Source organism: Ascidia mentula, chromosome 4 (genome assembly GCF_947561715.1).
Source record: "Ascidia mentula chromosome 4, kaAscMent1.1, whole genome shotgun sequence".
NCBI lineage: Eukaryota > Metazoa > Chordata > Ascidiacea > Phlebobranchia > Ascidiidae > Ascidia > Ascidia mentula.
In genome coordinates, this window is record NC_138569.1 from 17,185,819 (window position 1) to 17,207,861 (window position 22,043).

The 22,043-nt window shown below is 42.4% G+C and overlaps 2 protein-coding genes across 3 annotated transcripts; one reads left to right on the forward strand and one right to left on the reverse strand.

Annotated features, from left to right (window-relative positions):
- Window positions 1–1,768: 1,768 nt before the first annotated feature.
- On the forward strand, window positions 1,769–12,367 carry LOC145898613 (uncharacterized). Of its 2 annotated transcripts, XM_082987138.1 has the most exons (14): window positions 1,769–1,905; window positions 1,979–2,069; window positions 6,961–7,087; window positions 7,337–8,131; window positions 8,215–8,361; window positions 8,510–8,664; window positions 8,966–9,125; window positions 9,248–9,346; window positions 9,444–9,508; window positions 9,719–9,964; window positions 10,189–10,397; window positions 10,567–10,822; window positions 10,979–11,267; window positions 11,584–12,367. In XM_082987138.1, the coding sequence occupies exons 2-14, from the start codon at window positions 2,055–2,057 to the stop codon at window positions 12,084–12,086; spliced, it is 3,066 nt and encodes a 1,021-aa protein (XP_082843264.1). In that variant the 5' UTR covers window positions 1,769–1,905; window positions 1,979–2,054; the 3' UTR covers window positions 12,087–12,367. The 2 variants fall into 2 exon arrangements, with proteins under 2 accessions (XP_082843264.1, XP_082843263.1); XM_082987137.1 differs by lacking the exons at window positions 1,769–1,905; window positions 1,979–2,069 and adding an exon at window positions 2,814–2,919.
- Window positions 12,368–13,002: 635 nt separating this feature from the next.
- On the reverse strand, window positions 13,003–19,322 carry LOC145897460 (beta-1,4-galactosyltransferase 2-like). Its single transcript, XM_082985767.1, has 6 exons — window positions 18,796–19,322; window positions 18,579–18,738; window positions 17,021–17,241; window positions 16,213–16,352; window positions 15,160–15,248; window positions 13,003–13,953 (listed from the first exon to the last, which is right to left on the reverse strand). Exons 1-6 carry the CDS (start codon window positions 19,070–19,072, stop codon window positions 13,764–13,766), a joined length of 1,077 nt encoding a protein of 358 aa, XP_082841893.1. The 5' UTR covers window positions 19,073–19,322; the 3' UTR covers window positions 13,003–13,763.
- Window positions 19,323–22,043: the final 2,721 nt, after the last annotated feature.

Here is a 22,043-nt window from a genome sequence, read left to right on the forward strand (position 1 = left end):
TGTGTACATAGTTACTTGTGTGGTTACCAACAACTTATGCCCGCGTCCTGACCAAGGCGAGCCGACAGAGATGAATGCGGGTTGATTGAGACGGACGTTGTTATCCGTCTGTCAGCGGTTGTCAATAAACGTCATCATTGTCCTTTGGTAACCTTGACACAGCTGTAGGATGGCATGCGTGCAAAATAATTAAGCAGGGAGAAGTGGAGAAACAGCTTAGAATGCACTTTCTGTCTGGTCGCACTTTCTGTCTGGTGGACTGCTTTAATTAGGTATGTCGCAAATCTCACACACTTACCCGGCCCACGAGGTCACAGTTGCCTTGGCCTACCCTCGTATCATCGCCCTCGTTTGACTAACACGGTCTTTAACGGAGCCGAGTGAGTACGTCGATACCAAACAAGGTTTTGCGCTGAGCGAAAACTAAATAAACATCGCAATAAAGCGTGTTGTGACGTGTGCCGTTACTGCCTCTGCCCTCTTCCTGGCGGAGGTGTCTTTGTTTGCTCCATGACGTAAGCGACACAGCGCGGCTTACCCTTTGGCACTTCGGTGTACTCGATCATTGGCCGCTGTGGTGGAAAAATATCGATTGGTTTTTGAGACTGAATTAAGATCGGTCTCTTTGTTTGTGAATTTCGACATGGGAAAGTCGGTTTCTTTCAGCAAGTACTTAGTGCAAGCCTACAAACTGCGATCATAACATGTTTCCGCATGCTTGTTGGGCGCTGAGGTGGAGATTGCTTTGCAGTGTGTAGAATAGTATTGGAAATATTGGGTACGTACGGCAGGCAAGTCATGCTTACCAAGATTCGACTAAGAGTACAAACTTCTGATTTAGCTCATTTAGATTTGTGTGCAATTTATTGCATGCAAGGTTGCAAGAAGCATTCTGCTGATAGAAATCAACGCGGCGCATTTTTGCAATATATGTAAAACAAGTTTTGCGCTACAAGCTTTGTAGGCAAATATTTCTCGGAGACTCGGAGAAGTTCGTACTGAACGTGGAAGCAACTTCAAACGCATCCTGTGCCATGTCACGGTAACTTAATAATGGCCACGAAGCCTTCACAAACTCATTAATTTGCTGAAATTGTAGACACCTCAAGACACAGGGTCTGTATTTTCCGGGCTATCTGGATACCCCGCTTGGGCAACAACCTTAAGTAGCGCCGGATTGACATTTTGACAAACGACTTCCAGCGGGGGTCTTGACAAAGCTAATTGTCTCTCAGTATGCGTTGCCCAAAGCGGCTTCACGCCATTGTTGCGCAGCATGCTTGCGCTTGCATGTCTATCCGGTGTCACACGCCCGACCCCAGCTTCGCATTTCACGCTCTGTTTATTCAACTGACTGTGAAAAGTGTCCCCATTTTCCGCTATAGATTCGTTGCTTCAACGTTTGCGCTCCTGCTTGGAAGTCAGTCACAAACATGACAGAGACGTATAGCAAGGCTTAAGAGTTGTTTGGCCAAATCGGCTTGGTTTGGATCCAAACATGTGACTAAGACCAATGAAAGGAGGTTGTGAGTAAAGCAAGAACAGTGAAAAAAACTTCATTTGCATTCCTTGGGACGGATTACTCCGGTCGTGATGCGCTTCCACCAACAGACGGCGCTGCTAAGATCGCCTGAACGTTGTAATACGGGTGTGGCAGGCAAAAGGTATAGGATGCAGCGTGACTTCGAGTACGAGTCGACTGGGGTTTCAACCACTGCGACAGCCTTCACCGGACAAAGGAGTGAAGTAACGTTATTATTGATTCTGCAGGGTTCTGATAGGTATTCTGACATAATACTTGTGTGCTCCGTGAGATAATATACCATGACATAATGAGTATCACATCCTGTAAGTAATTCAGGGAAAATTGTGACCGACAGATATAACGAGCACAAGACTAAGCAGGTAAGTTATCATGTCATTTGGCAGAATTTTCCGGTAAATTAAAGGAGTAGTTAAGTTTATATATTTACTCCAGCTGTAACTACTCTGCGGTCTGCACGAACTTCTAAATCGTGGAATTTTTTACTTGGAGTGGACGAAATCTGCAGACAATGCTTAAACATCTGGTGAGTGTCATTGAAGTGTTCCAAGATCTGATGTCTGAATGACCATAAGAGTCTCGAGCGCAGATCTTGCTATCGAGCAAATACCTTCTGTCGCCACACAGTGTTTTTGGATTAGTTATATCATGATGTTTGTCCAATTGAGGAAAAAATTACTTTCCCAGCAATTACAGATTAAACATTTCTTTTTATTTTCTTAAAGTTCTTAAAGTTTGAATTATCAACAACTTATAAATTTTGAAACCTTTAAAAGTTATCTTTATTCAAATAATTTTAATGTAATAGGTTGTGGGAAATATTCCGTGGCATTACCTCTCTTTCAAATTCAAAAACGAAAACGAAAATGCAACTGTAACGTTGCCACAAGTCCCGAAACAAATATAAACGTAAATGTATACAGGTCGTGGCGCAACACTCCCAGAGCACGTTGCGATTGCTGACGCAGGTTTCTGTGAACAATTTTAGCCAAAACGACGTGTTGTTCGCCCACTCAACCCTTTAAAACTGCACAAATTACATCCCACCCGCACAACACTATCTCAATATAAACAATGCTTCATATACGAATTTTGACCTTAATGCCAACAACAAAAGCAGCAGCGATTAGTTCCCGAAGCGGTAACGTGACCACACGGCCCCAACTTCATCGGATAACATGGCCCGGGCACTCGTATCTTAATTGGCGGATTCGAACTCAGCAAACCGATGTTCAAGACATACGCCGGAATTCACTTTCCACTCTTGATTCGGCCGCAAAAATGCGAACTGTCGCGATTGCCAACTTGAACCCGTCTCAGGATAAGTGGATTGGAGTTGGATGAACACGCCTTGTCCCGTCGACTCGCGGAAATCGGTTAGTTGTCGTCTACGGGCCTTTGCAGACAGGACATGTTAATGCTAGGAACCCGGCCATTTGTAATTTTGGCAGCAAAAGTGCGGTTTGGTGATGTCCACATTGGCGTTGTGTTTTAGGGGCCGTGGCAATCCCATTAGCTAGATGGCGTGCGGATGGAAAGGCGTGAAACAACCGTTTGACCTTCCTATCTGCTTAACAGCTGTTAATCAACGCAACGGTTTTGGCCGCGCGCTCAAACTTGAGCAATTAGTCGAGAAACTGGTAGTTGACGCTTGTTTACCTTTCGCCGGACTATCAAGAGTTCGCTTCAAGTGATTTGGCACGTGCGCAGGAGGTTGACAGACGCCTAAATTACGCTTGATTGTGGCCCCAATCATCCTGCTTTCCCCTTAGCTACGATTAACGGTTGTGTGGGTTGAGCGCTGGTGCAGTTTGTCGAGTACGATTATTAGGTTTGCTTCATTACTCCAATTGGTCAGCTGAGCAATATCTGTAGGCGGAAGACTGGTGGTTAGCGTAATTCCAGGTTAGGTGTTTATTGCGTCAATGTAGTGTCTGTAGGTGCGTAATATCCCCGCGAGAAAACTGTAATTATTGCAACACGATTGATAGTTTGTGCAATTAGATTCGTGTCGTTGGTATTTCAAAAACGTTTGTAACAGATGTGCATTTTATCGGTTATTCGATCGTAAAGTAACGGTTCCTACCGTTAAAATATATTAAAACTTTCAATGACCTGCTATAAAAAAACCTCAGACGTTTATAAATAAGACAACGTCTACGTGCGTATGCAAGAAGCATTTAAATTTTTCCATTGTTTTGTTTTAAGAATAGTGTACGATTGACGCGGCCAGACTACTGTGAATTGGATTTGTCCTTCCTCTATATCACGTGCTGATTGCGTAGTCCTGCTTGCATGGCCATGGGAATTTGTTTGAAGAATTCGACCGTTTTAGGGCGTGTGCATCCAGCACCTGTGCGTGCGGTCGTTGCAATGTAAACTGTTTCTCCGATCAGAAGCTTTTCACGCCCTTCCTTTACCCTACAATCAGTCGCCGCCCGTGAGAACTTGTAAAATTAGCCAGGCCCGCTATTTTTGGTTGTCACTCCAAGGCGACACCGTTGATTTCCTAGTGACCGGAGTGTTATCCAGCGATGGTCATGTGTGGCCCAAGAAAATGGGATCGTGTTTTGCACAGGCGCATCCTGGCTTGAGGCCGACTGGCACGATGGGCAGATAATTGCAGAGACTGAATTATAATTGCCCCACCGTCGCCACGACTCGCTGTTTTTGCGGTTTGTTGGTACTGGTTCGTTGGATACAGCGAAAACATCGTTAGTCGCCGTTGACTTCGATTAGGCGATGTCAGTAGACGCAAGTGCACTTCGGGACATTCGCCTTCTCTATCAGTTGTATTTGTGCGAGCTGGAGAATGTCGAACAGCTTACAACGACCTCCCGTGCTGTAGCTTGTTGATTTTTAAACTGTGGAGAGGGTGTGTTTTGTGTGTACTCGATATGTAAAGAGCTTCCTGATTGTGTAAAAGCTTGATCGCACCGACATCGATTGCGGTTACTAACCTGCAATTGCAAGGCCACAGTGCACTAATTGCAATTGGTGGTAATCGTTGATAAGTTGCGACTGCCAATATTTATTGACCCGTTGAGCGTTTTCCGTTTCTCACGTGGTCACCCCAGGGAGTTCGCAAATATATGGAATTCATACAACGCAAGTCAAGCATCGGATTCAAAATTAGGGAATTTACATTGCTTTCATTTATTCTTGATCTGATAAACATCTGTTCGGAAATGTACGTAGTGATTAGGTCAAGGGATGCTGTGCATCCGTAGCTGATCGTTGCTTTCACTTGTCACTTCGGTGTTGACAGGCCGGCGTTTGCAATGTATTCGACGATTGTCTTTGAAGCCAATTCGCACTTGGGCATATTTTCCCCAATCGGCGTCCAGGGGTCGGCGCGGTCTATACGACAAGCTCGTCCCACAAAACAAACACTTAACCGCTATCGCTTGTTAGATCAGGCCTTCGTGAAGCGCATTGTGTTCGAAAGGGCGACGAAATGTTTCCCACGACGAAGGCGGAATATCAGAAGATCGAAGTTGCCAACTCGAAGTGGATTAGTTGCGGAGTCTAGCGGGTTTGATAACAAGGTCGTGGCTTTGCGTCTGCACGAAAAAAACGTGCAATCGTAGCCAGGTTGTTCCCGTACATCAGGTATAAGTGGCAGTGGTGCAGTTTTGACAGTGGTTGCGTGTCGCGAGAGGCGTTTGTTGTTGCAAAACAATGTCACTAACGTCGCCTTGCCCGCAGGGTTCCGATCTCGTAAATGTTGTCTTATCTGTTGCTGGTTTAACTGACTGACCGCGGCCACCTCGAAAATCCAAAGTTATTCAAAGCAGTTAAATTAAATCGTATCAAGGAATAAGAATGCACGGCAATTAACATTTAATGCCGGAAGCGCGCTTGACTGTTATATTTTAAGCGAGGTTTGTCTTTTAAGTCTCACGGAACGGATACGGTGAACTTAATGTTAACTTGTGTCAAAAGTACACTACCGCCAGGTGAAAGGGTTCGCCCGTCGGTCAGATGTATGCGCTGTGATGGTTAAGCAGACACCGGGGTGTACGGAGAGGTTCGACGGGCTAGGATGCCATTTTCATCGAAGGCGCGCTACCACCAGCGCCTTAATTAATTGCAGACGCGTGCGCACGCTGCTATCTGAACCAGGCGTAGATTGTTAGCGTGCCTTGTTGTGGCATTTGCGACTGGAATTTAAAATGTTAACTGCTAGAAAACATGTGCGAAGCTCAGAAAAAAAACGTGTGTGTAGCATAGGTCGATTTTTGGTTGAACTGGTTCCCAACTAACCGCAGTACAAGCGTTGTTTGGGCGCAGTGGTAGATGAAATATAACACTAACCGAAGTTTCCAAGGTTTTATTGTTACAGTAATGATCCATGTGTGAATTCTCACGTTAGCGTAAAAGATTGTAAACTTATTTATTTTGCAAACATGACATACGATCTTGCTGATTTACGTTTGTGGTCACAAAGTTTACGGACGCCTAAAGCGAAAAGTTATTATGATGGTGATCAGTTAATGACATATAGTAGGGCGTGAGAAAATCTTCAGAAGTTGTTAACATAAGCCGAGTACAGGTTTGGTTGCGCTTGTCGTGGAATTATACAAGAACGTATTCACCACTTGTTTGTTTTTGTACACAAGCTCTCCGAGTCGAACCGGACACCGCGGGAAGCAGCTGAGATTTTGGTCTCGCAGGAATATATTAGCTTTTGTCCGTTGTGGTTTTCTCGGTCTCATGAGACATTTAAGCATTTGGTAGCTACGCGACGTTGACATTTTCCTACCGCCCTTTGTTTGGCCTAAGTTGTCCACTGCAGGCCAACAGTTGTGTTTATCTGCAATACAGTGAGGGCGATCCGACACGTCATGGTCAGAAGAATTAGTGGCGTTTAATCGGCAACTCAGGTCGACATTCGCGTCATTATACCTGGTGCTTAATAGCCAAGAGAGCAAAATAGATGCGCGCTGCGTGGGTCGGCGCTTAATGACGACAATTACCGCAAGCGGCGGTTTGGCGATTTGGAGCAATTGCGGATATGTGTTTAAGTGATTTCCGTGCGTCTTTGCCTTTCTTGTCGCGATGTCCATAGCGGTTTTGGACTATTTTGCGAAAGTATGTTCGGGAAGACTTAGTGGTTGTCGCAATAGCAGCGGACCACTCAAAGTAATCAGTGTAAAATCGCTTTGGTGTTTCCCGTAATGTTCGCGTTTCGCTTAAAACGGGCCTACAAAGCGGGCATACATTCATGTTCTTTGAAGTGGGATGGATAGTTTCAAAATACGTCGCTTGTATAGCTTGAGGCGGGGACGCAAATTGCATCCCAAAATTGGCAGAGCGGTTTTCTATAAGCAGGGCGCATTAGAGCTGAGGCTAATTTCGTTTCAAGTTCGCAGGAAAAAGGGCGTGCACATATAACGTTTCACTTTGTTTTGCAGCATTCAGCCCATAGGCGTTCTCTGAGCCTTTTGCCTGACTCCGGCGCGCCCAGCGTCGTCAATTCGGATCCTACTCTAACCAACTACACATCGTCGGCAAGCGAATGTCAAAAGAAGAAGACAGTAGGTGAGCAGATAGATTCGCTAAATTTCAACTGTGAGGAAACCAGATTTGTTTTGTGATAAACTGAGTGCGGCCAAGTTCACCGAATTCGTACCGCGGGCAGCGTTGTGTCCGAAACGCCGGCAGCGTTGTTTAAACCGTCACTACTTGACAGTGACGCGCGGCGACCGCCAACAAGTCCTCGTTTGACGTGTGCCATGTCAACAGCCCTTACGTTTAACCCCACCTGACGATGGTTGTTATGCATTGCAGGTCAATACAGCAAATCTCTTAAGCACCGCAAGACATCCCGCGAAGGCACAGTGGTGCAGAAGTGCAAACGACGGAACGCGACTTCCAATCGTGCCAAAGCTAATAGCGTTTTCATCGAGTCGCCGAGCACGGATGAACCGCGGTGTTACGACACCAACAAGCTGAGTAATTCGAGGATGCGGAAATTTATGCAAGTGCGAAACATGAAGCCCATTGGAGAGTGGACGACTGAGGACGCATGCGACTGGCTCAAGTCGAACGCTCTCGACGACGATGATAAACTGTCGACGCAGTTCCGCGTTGCTCGGATCTGCGGAAGACATCTGGCCGATCCCGAGACCGCGTGGAACAGCATGAACAAGCTAAACTTCCAGAGCAGCCGACAAAAGCAAGACGTACTGTTAAAACTTGCCGAATGTCTGCGTGAAGCCAAAACCTCCCCGAAACCTGTGAAGTTGGACATGCACCCGAAATCAAAGCAGCGAATTCGCCCACCTTCGTCCATCAGCCACGCCGATTCGATGATGACATCTTCGGACTACGTAAGCGGGTCATCCGTCTCATCTACAAGCCCCACTTTACCTGCGTCATCAACGTCGTCCTCCGATCAAGAAACCAGTGTTACCGAAGGCTCAGTCACTGCCTCAGCTTCCACATCATCGTCTAGCAAAGTCAGGAAAACCTTGACCCAAATTAGACACGCGATTTCAAGACCCATCAAAGCACCCTCGCCTGCTCCAGCGGAGATATCGTTGCTACATTCCATTGTCGTACATTCCGACCTTAAGTCCCAAGGTACGTGTAGAATAATTGTTAAAACTGCCGAATTTGTGTGTGACCCAACTATCAGAATCATTCCAATTTTCTCTCTCTATCAGATCAATTTACTCCCACGGAGTTGAAGATCACGGAGACAACAACGACAGGGGAGCTCATACAGCTCTTCCTTGACAGCTATTCCATAAACGACGACTTTAACCTGTTCGTTATAAACGACGTGGTTGTTCCAGAACAAGACGGAAAAGGTTTGTATACAACGCTGTGGCGAAAGTATTGCGTCTTCTAATTTCAACAAATATTCAATGATTTACATTGCGGTTAGTTTTTGGCAATGTTGCAAAACAGAGTACATTTTTGTGATTTTATCTAATATGCTGCCGGATTAACTTGCAGATAAAAAACACAAGAACCGCGGGGTAATGTCATCCCGGCGTATGCTGGAGTCAGACGAGTGTCCACTGGCCGTACACCGAGCCATCATGACGTCGACGAGGCGCAACGTCACTCGGAGATTGGAACTCACGCAATTGAGAGGGGTTGTGATGAAGGTTAGTTGCGATGGAACTTTACCGTTTTATGTGTTTTTCATTAAAATTAACAACAGTACTTTACAACACGATCATTTAGTATCCAACGAGGAAGCGGTGAAACTAATCTAAAATACATTTACTGACATACCGACACCTTGTAATACCCGAGACTGCGCTTAATCCTTCCTCACAAGTGCTCGGCACTTGAAAGTCCAGACACGAATCATGTGCTGGCGTGTGGGTTGAGGCGCCGCAGTCGTTCTCATCCCGAGCACCAAATTAGCGCCTTTGCATCACCGGCGGTTTTTGTCCGTTGCAGGTCATCTGTCGCATTGGCAAACATCGACCCAGGGGAAAGCAGTTCCGAGTGTCGACTCAGACCTCTGTGGATCATGTGATGCGCCTGTCGCTGCGCAAATTCCGACTGCGAAACGTGGAACCGAGTCTCTTCGCGCTTTGTGAAATATCCGTTTCAGGAGGTAATAGAGAGCGCTGTGTATAATTTATGAAAAGTAACGACCTAATTGAACAAAACAAACATGTAATTTTGCTGTTCCATCTGACTTATTTTTAAACGACAACAACTTGTTTTGCGCACCAGACGTGGCGGAAATTCCGGAAACGCGAAAACCTGTGTGGAGAAACGGGACCTCTCTCCTACTTTGCGATCGCGTCACGTTAAAGGAAATCATCGCCGCAGGTAAGTGTTTACTGTCGCTGTGGTAAACGTGACCACACCATGTTCTAAACCGCCACCAATTCCTGCGGATTTGAACCGTGGATATTTTGGTTTTAAGGCGGCGCCGCCAACGCGATGCCCGACTTCAAGCGATCCTGTTCGATGACTTCAAACCTTTCCTCCGTAAGTTGAGGCTGATCTCTGCCTTCTATGAAGTACATTTGTTCGTGTTGTTTAGACTCAAAGATCTGACACATATTTTTGTTTGTATAAAAGCATAGCGCGTAAAGTATTTGCATGACGCAAAGCTTAGATAAACTACGACTCCGCTCCGTGGGTAATTTTGCTCCTGCGAATGTGACCAACATTTAAGATTCGAAAACTTCTTTCCAGGGAAGTCACGGTTCAAATGGATCCGATTCCTGGACTCCGTACAGTCTCGACAAGGCCGGCAGACTCACGGATGAACTACTGGAGAACGAAAAGGAAAACCTCACCAAGGACAGCGATTTGTCCAACGATGACGTCATGGTGGAAGACGTCATGCCTCTTGTCACCGGAAATAGGAGACCGTCCGAGGCAAATTCATTCCAGTCGAGACTGGGCAGCTGCAGCGATCATACCACACACTCCACGACTGTAAGTTGACAGTGTTTAGCTTAAGAAGACAGTAAACCTGAATTATTACATTACTTGTGTTAATTGTCGTAATTTAATGTACGTAACCTCTATTGTTTGTACAAAAGGTGTTCTGTTGCTTTACGTGTATTGCAAAAAAAAAAGTTTAACAAGTTATTCCGAATTTGGAAAATCTGGATACAGAATTGAAATATGTGCAAAACCAAACATGACCTTCATTATAGAGTCAACAAAAAACAGACTCCCTGACCGTGGACAACTCAATGTTGCGCGCCCAATTGAGGGAACGCGACGAACAATTTGACGAAGTGCACCGCAAGGTGTCGCAAGTGAGGCAAATGTTGGAATCGGGTCTTAAGCGTTACCACGACTCAGTTTACCAGCAAGGTGATATGACGAACGGTACTTCATTGGCATTGGAGCAGGAATTAAAGTAAGCATAAATTTACTGTTTTAGCTTTGCAAAACTTAACGGAAATAGGGGGAACTTTTATGGATCGGCCCATGTCTAATACAGAACTCATTGTTGTTGTTGTTGTTATTCACTAAACTTAAAGAAACACCTTTTCACATTGTAATCTAAACAAACTTTGTTATATTAGATCCACAGAGCAAATGATCAGTAACACGGAAGACATGTTGGGCCAACTGTTTCGCCACCAACGCCAATTTCTCGCCCGCCACGAGCGCCTCGGTTCCGTTGCCAGCTCTGGCGATGAACAAGTTACCTCTGTGCTGGGAAACCAAGAACCAGACACTGTCGATAGCGCGGCTCTGGCTGATGTTGATCTTCAGATTGCCGTTCACCAGGCAGATCTCCTTGCATTAAAACATAAACACCAAGTCCTGGATATGAAGGTGGGGGCTTGAAAATTTATGCTGTTGTTCATTGTCTGCAAAATTCATAACCGCCAAACGGTCCAACTAACAAGCTCATTAGTCCGCAATGCTCAATCGGTCTTTCATTTTCCTTCAGCCCCAGAAAAAGCAGCAGTTGTTTTTTTCCGGTTTCAGATGTCTTTGTTCGTCGCACAACGCAAGGCAGAGAAATTTCGTCACATGATTCACAGCAGCCTATTCAGCATCGTTGCACCGGAGCCAGGCAGGAACGGAATGCACTTGGATGTGTCTGCGCCATTGAGTCCCCCGCAGCACGGTTACTCAATCCATTGCTGCGAGGTGTTTCCCGGCAATGCTGGTTACGGCCTGGGTTTGAAAGACGAACTGGATACCACACGGAACAATGGTCGGATTCGAGGCACGGTCATTAATTTGGACTACGTACAAGGAGGGTTGCTGAAAGGTAATTCAATTTACAAAAAATTAGAAAATAACCCCAGTGCATTAGAACAACCCGGTCCTCACGAAATAAGGCATTGATTTTTCATATATTATAAATTATTTTTACTCCTATTTACGCAATTTGGAATCCGGCATTATTAAATTTGCCGACGACGATATTCAACATCAAGTTCAGTTTTTTGGCGAAACAAATTTATCACATTTTCTTGCTAATTTGTTTTGTCACGGGAGTTACTTGACACACAAAGGCATCAGACTGACCTCACTGGAATTTGAGGCTTTGACAACACTGAAGAACTTTTCCATATGCTTCGCAGGTGATCGTTTGCTTGAGGTGAACGGCATCAACGTTCAGTCCGTGGGAGCGGAATTCGTCGCTCGAATTCTCAAAGAAACAACATCAGCACGTTTGGTCGTCATGAGAAGGCGAGATTTCGCGACGCAAGATTGCAATCGCTGTCTTCTTGACCTTCCTAAAGACTCACACGTGAACGCCTCCCAGTCCAAGAGTCCCAGCACGAGGTCGGAAGACACCGACGACGATGACGTCATCATGAAGGACTTCGACCCCTCTTCTCGTCCCGTCAGACCCGGAAGTGAGGAAATGGCCGACTGGCGAGAGATGTCCGCGCTCAAGAGTGACCTCTCGATGCTGATGCGCGAGCTCGAGGTGACATCACGTGCCAAACGTGAACTGGAGCGTGACTTCGCGCGTAAGCGCAACCATGACGTGGTGCTGGAAAATGAGAACCTTAGGCTCCGTGAAAAATTGGCCGAGCTGCAAAAAACCTGCAATTTGGTGGAGTCCGATTCAACGTAGTTGTATACCCGTTTCTTATCATGCACTTTTTTACTGGCAATTGAACACGTAATAGCGTATCTATTTCCGCTTTCCCTCAGGACGATTTTGAATTGGTGTATTGTTTTTGGTAAACCCAAACACGCAACTTCTTCGTTTGGTTTTTCTAGTGTAAATATTTTGCCACCCTAACTGTTTGGTACCAAATTGACTGTTCTCCTGTTCCTAATATAATGTTATGGATTTCCTCTTTTTGAATGGTCATCTACAGTATGCAGGCTAATTTTAACATTACTCTACTAGAACCGTGATTTTCCATAATTCCAACGCGAGTTACCAATAAAACATTGCCATTTGTAAAACAAATAATACCTGCAAGAAAATTTAAATGTCAAAACTGTTAGTAAGGCAAATTTCCAACAGCTCGCAAAAATCATTCAAGCGTAAAGTCGGTCACGAGGGGTAAACAGATGTGGGCTGAACTTATGAAGAGGTTTCGGTTAAACTGCTACCTACATACCACAGATAAAAATAGACATGCCACTGATTCAAGTAAACCATTTCGGCAACGAAATATTCACTGTAACAAAACAAATATATACTTCGCTGTCACAAGGGTGTACGGCGCCATGTTCAAATATAGAAGAATAAAATATTTAGACACAGGCTAATGTTTATCAAGAGCAGTTTTATATTTGCCTTAAATGAGCTTGTGTCAAATAGCATCTGAACTGTGTGCTTGACGTAATATAAACATAATTAACTTGAAACGAGGTCGTACATTAGAATTCCTGGTTGGTTTATTCTGTGAATCACTTTACTGCTTCCTTGACTACCTATTTAAACTATGTTTAGAAAACGCGTATTACCATGGCTAATATGTGCAGATATAAAATATAAGTAACTTTCGCTATGCAAGTTGAATAACACGCTGAGATGATTTTTAATACCTTTTATTTGTCTCAAAATGGTGTTGAACATTAACCTAAACATGAAACAACGATTTCTTTTATTTTTAAAGAAACTGAAACTTTAATGAACATATAGTGTTTTTAATATAATCTACATATTTTATACCAATCTATAAACCAAAAAACACAGGAACGGCGTATTGCGCACATGTACAAAAAAGTATCAACGGAAGGGGTCATTTTCGCAACGTCACGTAGAAATACCACTGTCATTGTTACGCATCCAGTAAGGACAAATCTTTCCGCCAACCTAACAGTCTCACACGCAAACAATTTGGCGTCATTAAAAATACGACTGGCTGACGTCAGCACATCACGTGATGGCGTTAAAGCACGTACCACAATAGAACAAGAACGTCTGACGTCACATATGATATATCAGGAAACGCCAACGCATGGTCCATGATTACACGGCGTGAGAGTTACACGCTTGAATTGATGTCCGTTTGGTGCGTTTGGAAAATAACAGTGCTTTTACCAAAAACGAAAGTCCCAACAATGGCAAGATTTAGCCAGTGCATTCAAGCACACCGGAATTCATCTGCTACAGTATTGCTTGCATTACAGAAGTATTGTGTTTTAATGGTAATATTGGCTTCGTGCAACTCATATAATGACACATTTTGACGTCGTGTTGTGAACAAGAATTTAGCTCCTCGTCACGAAATTGTATGACCGGTGTCGTATAAACCACCAACGTTTTGGTGGAAAATCCCCACAAACATTGTCACCGTGCGGTTGGCTTGACTTTTACCAGTAGTCTGGTGTGGGTAAAATATTTCACGATTTCAACGATGTCTGAGTCCAGCGAATTGATTCCATCGTTAGCTTGTCTATTTTTCCAATTCTTCAGCAACTCGTGGCGTTTGGGATTCAACGGATTTTTTTCGTCGTGTTTGTGAGGCACCATTTTGAATCTGCGTGTTTCAGTAGACAAGCCGTTAGTTAAGGGCTGAAAAGTACACTTTTAAGATTCAAAATTATAACAATTTGTGCCAATCCTATTGACTGGTATAGACAGTGATGCCACACCGTCCTCATTTCTAAGATTTGTCTTAATTTTTAATGACAACATCTTGAAAAATATATTTCATTTCTAAGAAGGTCCTTATTGATATTCCAACCATGTTACATCCAAGCTTGTTTGTAAGAAGCGTACCTATTTTTCTGACACTTCTGTATCAATTTATATATGCCAAATTTTACTGGCCATTGGGTTGAAAAGGCTTGGTTCTGATCTAGAATGCTTGTCATACTTAATTGTATGTTGTTTTATATCCAACAATGTTAAATCAAGCTTTTCTGCCAACATGACCTCCAAACAACACCACTGAAATATTCAGCGTGTATGGTAGGTAATAAGCAACAAATATGGCACGCATAACCGTTTGTGTTGTGCACATCTTGCATGAAAAAATATTGTAGGCAAAATCTTTTTTTTTCCGGTCGCTTGTATTTTCAGATTGAAAGATTGACGGCAGCCCTGACCATATATAAATTAACTCGCCAAGAACGATCCCCACAAACAGCAGTATAGGACAGAATGGTTTGTTTTGCCTACTGGGCACAGTGTCTTTTGCGTTGTGTATTCGGAACGTTATCATTTTTTGTGTTCTATTCGGAACGTTATCATTAATTTATTATGTTTTCTGCTTTTGTATAATTAAACGATGATAAAAAACGATGACCTGCACATTGTTGTTCTAGCTTTACACAAAGAACTTAGCATCAAACAGAATCAATCTGGTTTTGCAGGGAGTATGTCAAAATTCGCAGACTTTGTTTCGCTTTTTAGACTAATTTACCATTTTATTAACTATTTTTGATTGTGCTTTCTTAAGCGTTTGGAACCATATCGATGTTTATGGCAAAAAGGAGCATCGGTCTAGGTTTAGAAGTGGCATGTGTATTAAGTTTTTTCGAGTACGCAGTAATTTGGGTTACCTATGTCCTTCGTGCGAAATTTTCTACCCAAACAATCCAAGGCGATTTAAAACTGCAACCGTCTAGGCCTCTGCGTCTTCCCTCGCAAAGCTTTGCTCCGCATGACTCGTCAAGTAGAACGTATCACATTAACTTGTCGTCATTTCGCTCACTGTCTCATTACAATACAGTTCGCTTACCTTCCAATGTCTTTGCCTGGTCTGAAAATCTGGAACTTTCCCACCAGCTTAATTCGCGCGTTCATATCGTCATCTTCAGCTCCCCAACCCTGGTAAAACAGTTTGCTGAGGTTATCAACCCTGGAGTCATGACAGTTTGCTAAGGTCAACAATCACCCCCACGTATAGTCACTATATTTTGTATCAACAAGCTTATTGTTTTTACCGACGGAGCTTTAAACAACCTAAAAATACACAATTTTAAAGCAAACAGGCCATCAACGAATCACAACTCGTATCGTGATGTTTGCAACAATATCTTTAATTGTATAAAAGCAAAAACAGCATAATATTTATTAAGCTGCATGTGGTTGTTATGACCTTTTGAGTCTTTTCAGTGTAGCTTTTAGTGCCGTGACTATTGCGCCTAACTAGTTAGTAATCTATAGCCAGGAACATGATTTCAACTTTGTGGCGGTACGATCCGTTGGGTATATACAGGCTAAGTAGGTACTCAACAACTTTTATTGACTTCCAAAGTACACGAGGTATGAAATTTTTGTATTGGACATTTTATAGTTGAGGTAACGTTACGGTACAGCCTGTGTGCTTGGCGGTGTGTTAAACCCCTTGAAAAAGATAAGTCACCCAGGTCAAACAAGAACCCAGAGAGGTGATATCATACAACCCAGTGGAGCGTTAAGAGAAACTCCCGGTTCGCTGTGCATTTTAAGTTTGGTGTTGAAAAAATATACGCTTGTAACACATTTACATTGTGTCCAACTAACAATATGAAAATGATGTGCTATCGAGAAATTTCAATACTGTTTGGTTTGACCTATCACGTAGTGTTGCATAATATAGTGCGCATATATACATAGTAAAGAAACAATATTTTACACTTACTAGCGAGTAACCTATGTATTACAGGGCACCAGATATTTCCACTGAATTTTAACTAACTTTTATTAGCAATTTTGTAGTCCGTTTATGGCTTACAGTAGTACTTGCGACAAACCAATTCAAGCATTATGTGTCTTATTGTCCAGGACATAATTTTGTGAATGTACTTACGTAATACTGGTTTGAAAATCCATTGATGGCCAGAAATTGCTGTTTTGTTACTCCCAGTACACCACCAACCGTCATGCCACAGCAAAAGTCATAGTTAAACTTATCGATGTTACTTGCGAGATGAACGACTTTGTCTTGACCTGCAAAAAAAAACGTGTTCATTTTTAAGTGACTTTTTGTAGGGTCCCGATCATGTAAACATGTCTAATGTAAAGTCCCGATCATGTAAACAGGTGTATTGTGTTTATTCTTCACCTGTTAAAGTGTAATTTATGTTTGTTGGGCGAATCGAAAAGCTATGAAATTGTTTCTGGTTCCAAAAACAACATCATGCCTCACGTCCACTGAAATGGCGAACTCGGGTTGTCTTTCTCCCCAGTGACGTAACCAAATATTTTTGGCGAGTGAGCAATTCAAACTTTATGATCAATATTGTCTCGCAAAACAAAAAATACAATAGGCGTTCTTGAAAGCAAAATATATTTTTAAGAAAACGTGACCACAAAGGCTACATTTACAAAAAAGTATAACTGCTCAGATATTTGGGAATCCCTGGCTTTGCCGATGTTTCTACCCGGTTTCAAGGTATGGCTTGCGCTCTGTTTGTTAATAAATCTGGAAAAAGTTGCAATAGTGTATTGTTTGTTACTGACGCTACCAGGCATATTGCTAAATCGAAAAGTGCTCTTGGATTAAGTATTTCTCACTGACATATAGCTACAAAATGGAAAAACTTGAACAAGTAATAACAAAGAAAACCGCTCTTTACATTTCACTTACTAACAACAAACAAACATATATTCCATACCTCGGCAGCGGTAAATAAGGCGATCGTTTTCGCTTATCACATCAACGTCGTGGAAAAAGTAACAGGTAAAATTTTCGTTTGGCAGATTTGCGGCATAGGAGAAGGCAGTGTTCATCAGTTGGCCTTTGTTAAACGTCTCTGTTCCTTCTTGTTCGGCCACAATTACTGTGTAGCGGGCCTGCTGTCGTTGCAACGCAAGGTGTAGGTAGTGAAGTAAGTACCTTTAAAAACAGGGAAACAGTGTTAGCATTATTTAATGAACAAAAGAATTGGCAAATAACAAAAATCAATTCCTAAAGATAAATTAGTGCCCCCACTTCGGCAATACGCATCACAATCAGAGTTAAAAGTGCAAACAAAATCTTACCGGTACGATTGAATGTGCAGGAAAAAATACACTATTGTGTTTTCGTAATCGAGATTTTTTAAATAGGTGAACTAATTTTCTAAATTTGAGATTTTTCCTACTATTAATGACACAGCACTAGCCGTCGAATTCTTATCGGAACAGCGTACCGCAAAATTCTTTTACCGGCGTGCGTTCCGACCGTTCCGCCTTAATTCTTTTTAGAACTAATCGTAATATAAACAGTAAGTTTCCGTTTTGATTTGGTTCTTGGCTTTTGTGATTGAAACCGTCCAGTGTTCGTAAACAAAGTATACCTTGGTGAAGCAAATTCAATTACATTAGTTTTTTCTTTGAATCCAAGCAACGGTTGAGTGACAAAAGGGGCCAGGCAGCTTTTGAATTCGTGAACTTAGTAATTAAATCACCTGGAGGAGCGTAAGTCCACCTGGAGGAGCGACGGTTGAATCCTCACCGGTATCAAATTATTTATCGTTTTGACTTTTGGGATGTGTAGCAAACTACCGATCACATTGTATTCATTGTGTTTAAATTGATTGCGCTTGTCCTCATCGCATACATTGTTCTCATTTATCGTCTGTTTATATCCAGCAACAACTGTTGAATAACTCACCCATTCCACAATTGTTTTCTGTGAGGCGCACTAACTCCTAAAACCCGACGGTACAATATTTTGAAAGCAGTGTGCGTGTAGTAACACGGAAAAGTGGAATACAAATAAATGTGGAAGTTACAAACAGAAACGTCTCGTAATACACTATTAATTGACAAGCTTCCGTTGTTACTTTTACATCATGTACACCATTGGGTAATGTGTAGTCTCAAATCCAAATAACTGGCATATCATTTTACGTTGTTTTGCATTGTACAACAAGGTAGATTGTATCAACGTATTAAAGTAAAATACATTAAACGCCATTTGCGCAGAAGACATGGCCTTTAAACTTCACCTTGCATCTTGCCATTTGTGGTTTACGTGCGTATTCATGTAATTGTCAACCAAAATCAGGCCTGGTACAAAGTTGGTTTATGGTAGGGGAAATATGTTTGAAGATTATGTTTGCAGTATATACACATGCTTGCGTAACCAATGATCATACACAATTCTGTTTCGGTTTACATTACAATATTATCCTTTAAACGTCACGTAAGCGACAGCAGGTAGCAACCACAAAGTCAACAAAGCCTTACCTCAAATGGATTTGGCGATCACGGTAAGGAATCAGGATAGCCACATTGTGGACAGGAGTGCACGTACCTGGGCCATCGCAGTGCCCCCCTAACTGCAACCCTGGGTTGCTAACCGCGATTTCTTCGAAAGTCGGCGGCCAATTCGTGTCATTTGTCTTTTCTGCGGAGAAGTTGTATTTTGTATCACACTTTATCAACGAATTGTGCTCGAGTTTACCTGCAAAAGTGACGTTTAAATTTCCTTTCAGTAAATCCGTGATCACGGAGCAGTTTTCGTTTGCTTCATTTGTATCGACACTGATCTCTTCCGTTTCAGTGTTGAGCTCTGGTTTGCTGGTCGCTGGGCTGGTGTGAAAGGGCTGCTGTAAAACAGCTTGCATGCTGAGCATTCTTCTGTTAATGTTGTTATGTGAATTCCACACCCAGATGCCCAACGCGGCGTTCATCATCAGTACGATTGTCAATTTTCTCCTCATTAGATTTAAAGTCGGCATCTTGTGCTGTAATCGATTCAGTTGCCTTTTACTTTATATACCTATCTGCTGCCACGGCACATTTCACAAAACACGTAATACAGCAGCGTAGTAACAACGTGAAACGCGGTTAAGCGCTATTCCAAACCTCCTCAAAATTTCCTCTGGCTGTTACGCAGTTATATCACGTGGGTGTGAATTTTCGTCAACTCGCTACCTCACCCAACACAAGTATGTAGTCACATGCAGTGCGCGATAGCATGCGTGGCCTTTTTCGTCCGGGCGTTTCACCCAAATGGTTTCGCTCCCGCGGACCGGAAAACTTCTTGAGCACACACCGACAGCGGCTTAAGTTCGCAAAGGCGTTTTTCACCATGGGTTTTACTGAAATGTTCCTGCGTATAAAGTTACTTTCATGTACATTCTGCTCGTTCTTTGTGTTAATGTCAGTTAAAGACTTGATTTGTGCCAATGGTTTTTAAAAAACACGACCAATCGACATAGGTTCAAGCTGTGTTGCCCCTTTTCAGAGGTTTCATGCAATATTTTCGGATTAACTCACAAACACGACTGATTTTGGATAATCAAACGTTTTTAAAGAATTATTAATCCCAAAACGAAATAAACACACAAACTTATTTGCCTGTATAAAATTGACATTGAAACAAAAATACATTCGACCATATGAAAGGAAAAACAAATAAAAGGTTTGTTCGCCACCTTGCGGAAACAATTTAAATCCTAATCTGAACCTTTTGTTCGCAAGCTTGTCCGCTTTAAGTTACCAACGTTTCGTCTAGTTTCGCCTCGATTGTATGGGACTTTGATATTTTGTATAATTGCAAACTTACTATGAAACAAGGTAAACGTATCTCCATTTTTAAAATCCCTCTGCACTAGCAATCTTTAAACAACAAAAAAAAGTAATTACTGGATCTGACCTAGATTATTGCGCAATATCCAAGATAACTACTTTAGAGAAAACATCTATTTCGCCCTCACGGTGTCATCAGTATTCTAAAAACATCAAATATAAAACAAGAGCAAACTCTAGGACTAAAACCAAATGCACTTACAGACAGTTGCACATACTTAATGTTGAGCACGAAATAAAAAGAAGCAGAGCATCAGTTAACGTTGTTAACGAAAAACGCTGTTGCGTCTGCAGTTTGCTTTGGGGTAAATTAACACTATCAGGGACGACACCAGCGGCTGGGCCGATTAAAACATTTCGGAGATAAACGTCACCATGCCTTGTGTGTTGACCTTTGCGTTCGTTAAAGTTTGCCATTTTGCTTCGCATTCGTCTTTACCCCATAATGCTCTATGCCCACACCAACTTGTGGAAAACGAATTTTTTGTTTGGTCAACGTAAATGACGCCACATATTGTGTATGGGGCAACATATATACCATAGTTTCGGCAGTTAAGAGCTTGGTAAAGTTGGTGGTTTCCATTTAATGTGGTCAAGTATAGGGTTTGACCATACATTTGGTGCCTCCTCGACTGCCGCAAAGACAGCAGCGACCGTACGGCTGTGATTGGCCAGTCATCAGTGCATTACTACTGCTATAAGGCGGAATATATATATTCTCTTAAGTGTTTACCTTGGATGATACTGCAATAATCTAGAGTCCTAATAATCACTTTTTACATGACTTTTAGTGCAACGACCCCAAGAACAAAGGAAGTTGTCAGTGGGATATCTATGCTTTATATATAAACATTTCTAAATGGTTATATATAAATATCGCTGAAGGCATCCAGAAGCTCGCAGGCATTGTTATCAGTCACGTATGTATATTCTAAACCCAGGTTTTGGGGACATGCTCCATAGTGAATTAAATACCAAAACTAATTCCTCTCGACGTTTTATCCTTGCCTAATTTTCGCCTAACAAAGACACATTTTAAATGTACATATATAAACATTCTTTTGCCAATTACTGACATAACTTCCAAGCGTTGCTCTTTAATCACCACTTGAATTGTCGCAAAAAAATTATCAAACGACGTAATAAAAACGAAACCCGAACATTAAATCCGAATGCCGAAACTATACTTTCACTCAGGCGCCAAAAAACAAATCCGATATCTGAGTCACCTGTGGTAATAAGTAAATTGATTTTCAGTTCATAGTCCCATCCTTATCACGCGCTGTATGAGCAAATAGCCGCAAAAAAGTAAACGCTCTTTCGTTGCCCTGTTTGGAATCTCATTTCTTGCTTATAATGCATTCGTCCGAAACATCAAACAATCAATTTTTCAACAGTTTTAGGGACATATTGGATTTATTACTGTCTTTTTTCTATGGAACGTTCGATATGACCTGGGTTCATTTCTTTGCCTCTTCAACTCTTGCTGTAGGCACGTTTCCTTCCACAGCATAAGCGCATCCTCTCACCAACAGCACTTATCCGCACAACGCTTTCATATGAGAACTTATTTAAACCCTTTTGCAAGTTTGCTCTTATCCCAAGATTCTGAAAGGCCAGCGTCCAATTTTAGATAAGGAAGTTTCTATCGTTTACATATAATTATGTTGAAGTTGTTCTTTCACGACAAGCATACATAATATTTGTTTGATTTAAACGTTTCTTTTTCGATAACAGCATCATAGGTGTGTGATATGTTTAGTGTTGCCATCGATTCGGAACACCTATCTATTTAGCAAAAAACGTTAAAAGTTGACACCCCTGTAATAGGGCGTTATTTTACCGCATTCGCGCCCAAAAGTCAATCTACACTTATAAGTGCTGTTGTTCGTTTAAATTCACTGGTATCGCGAAATGTTATTTCCAAACATGATTTCACTGCATGATTTAAAGTCCACAAATATTGAAACATTTCCCTAATCTCTGCACAGTGGTCAAACTCTTTTCGGCCATGAAAACCTTCCCCAAACGTATAACTGCTAAAATCCTTTGAACGTATTTACACAATCCTGCTATCAAATATTATTAAACTTTGACGCAATAGAAAATTCGAGCCTG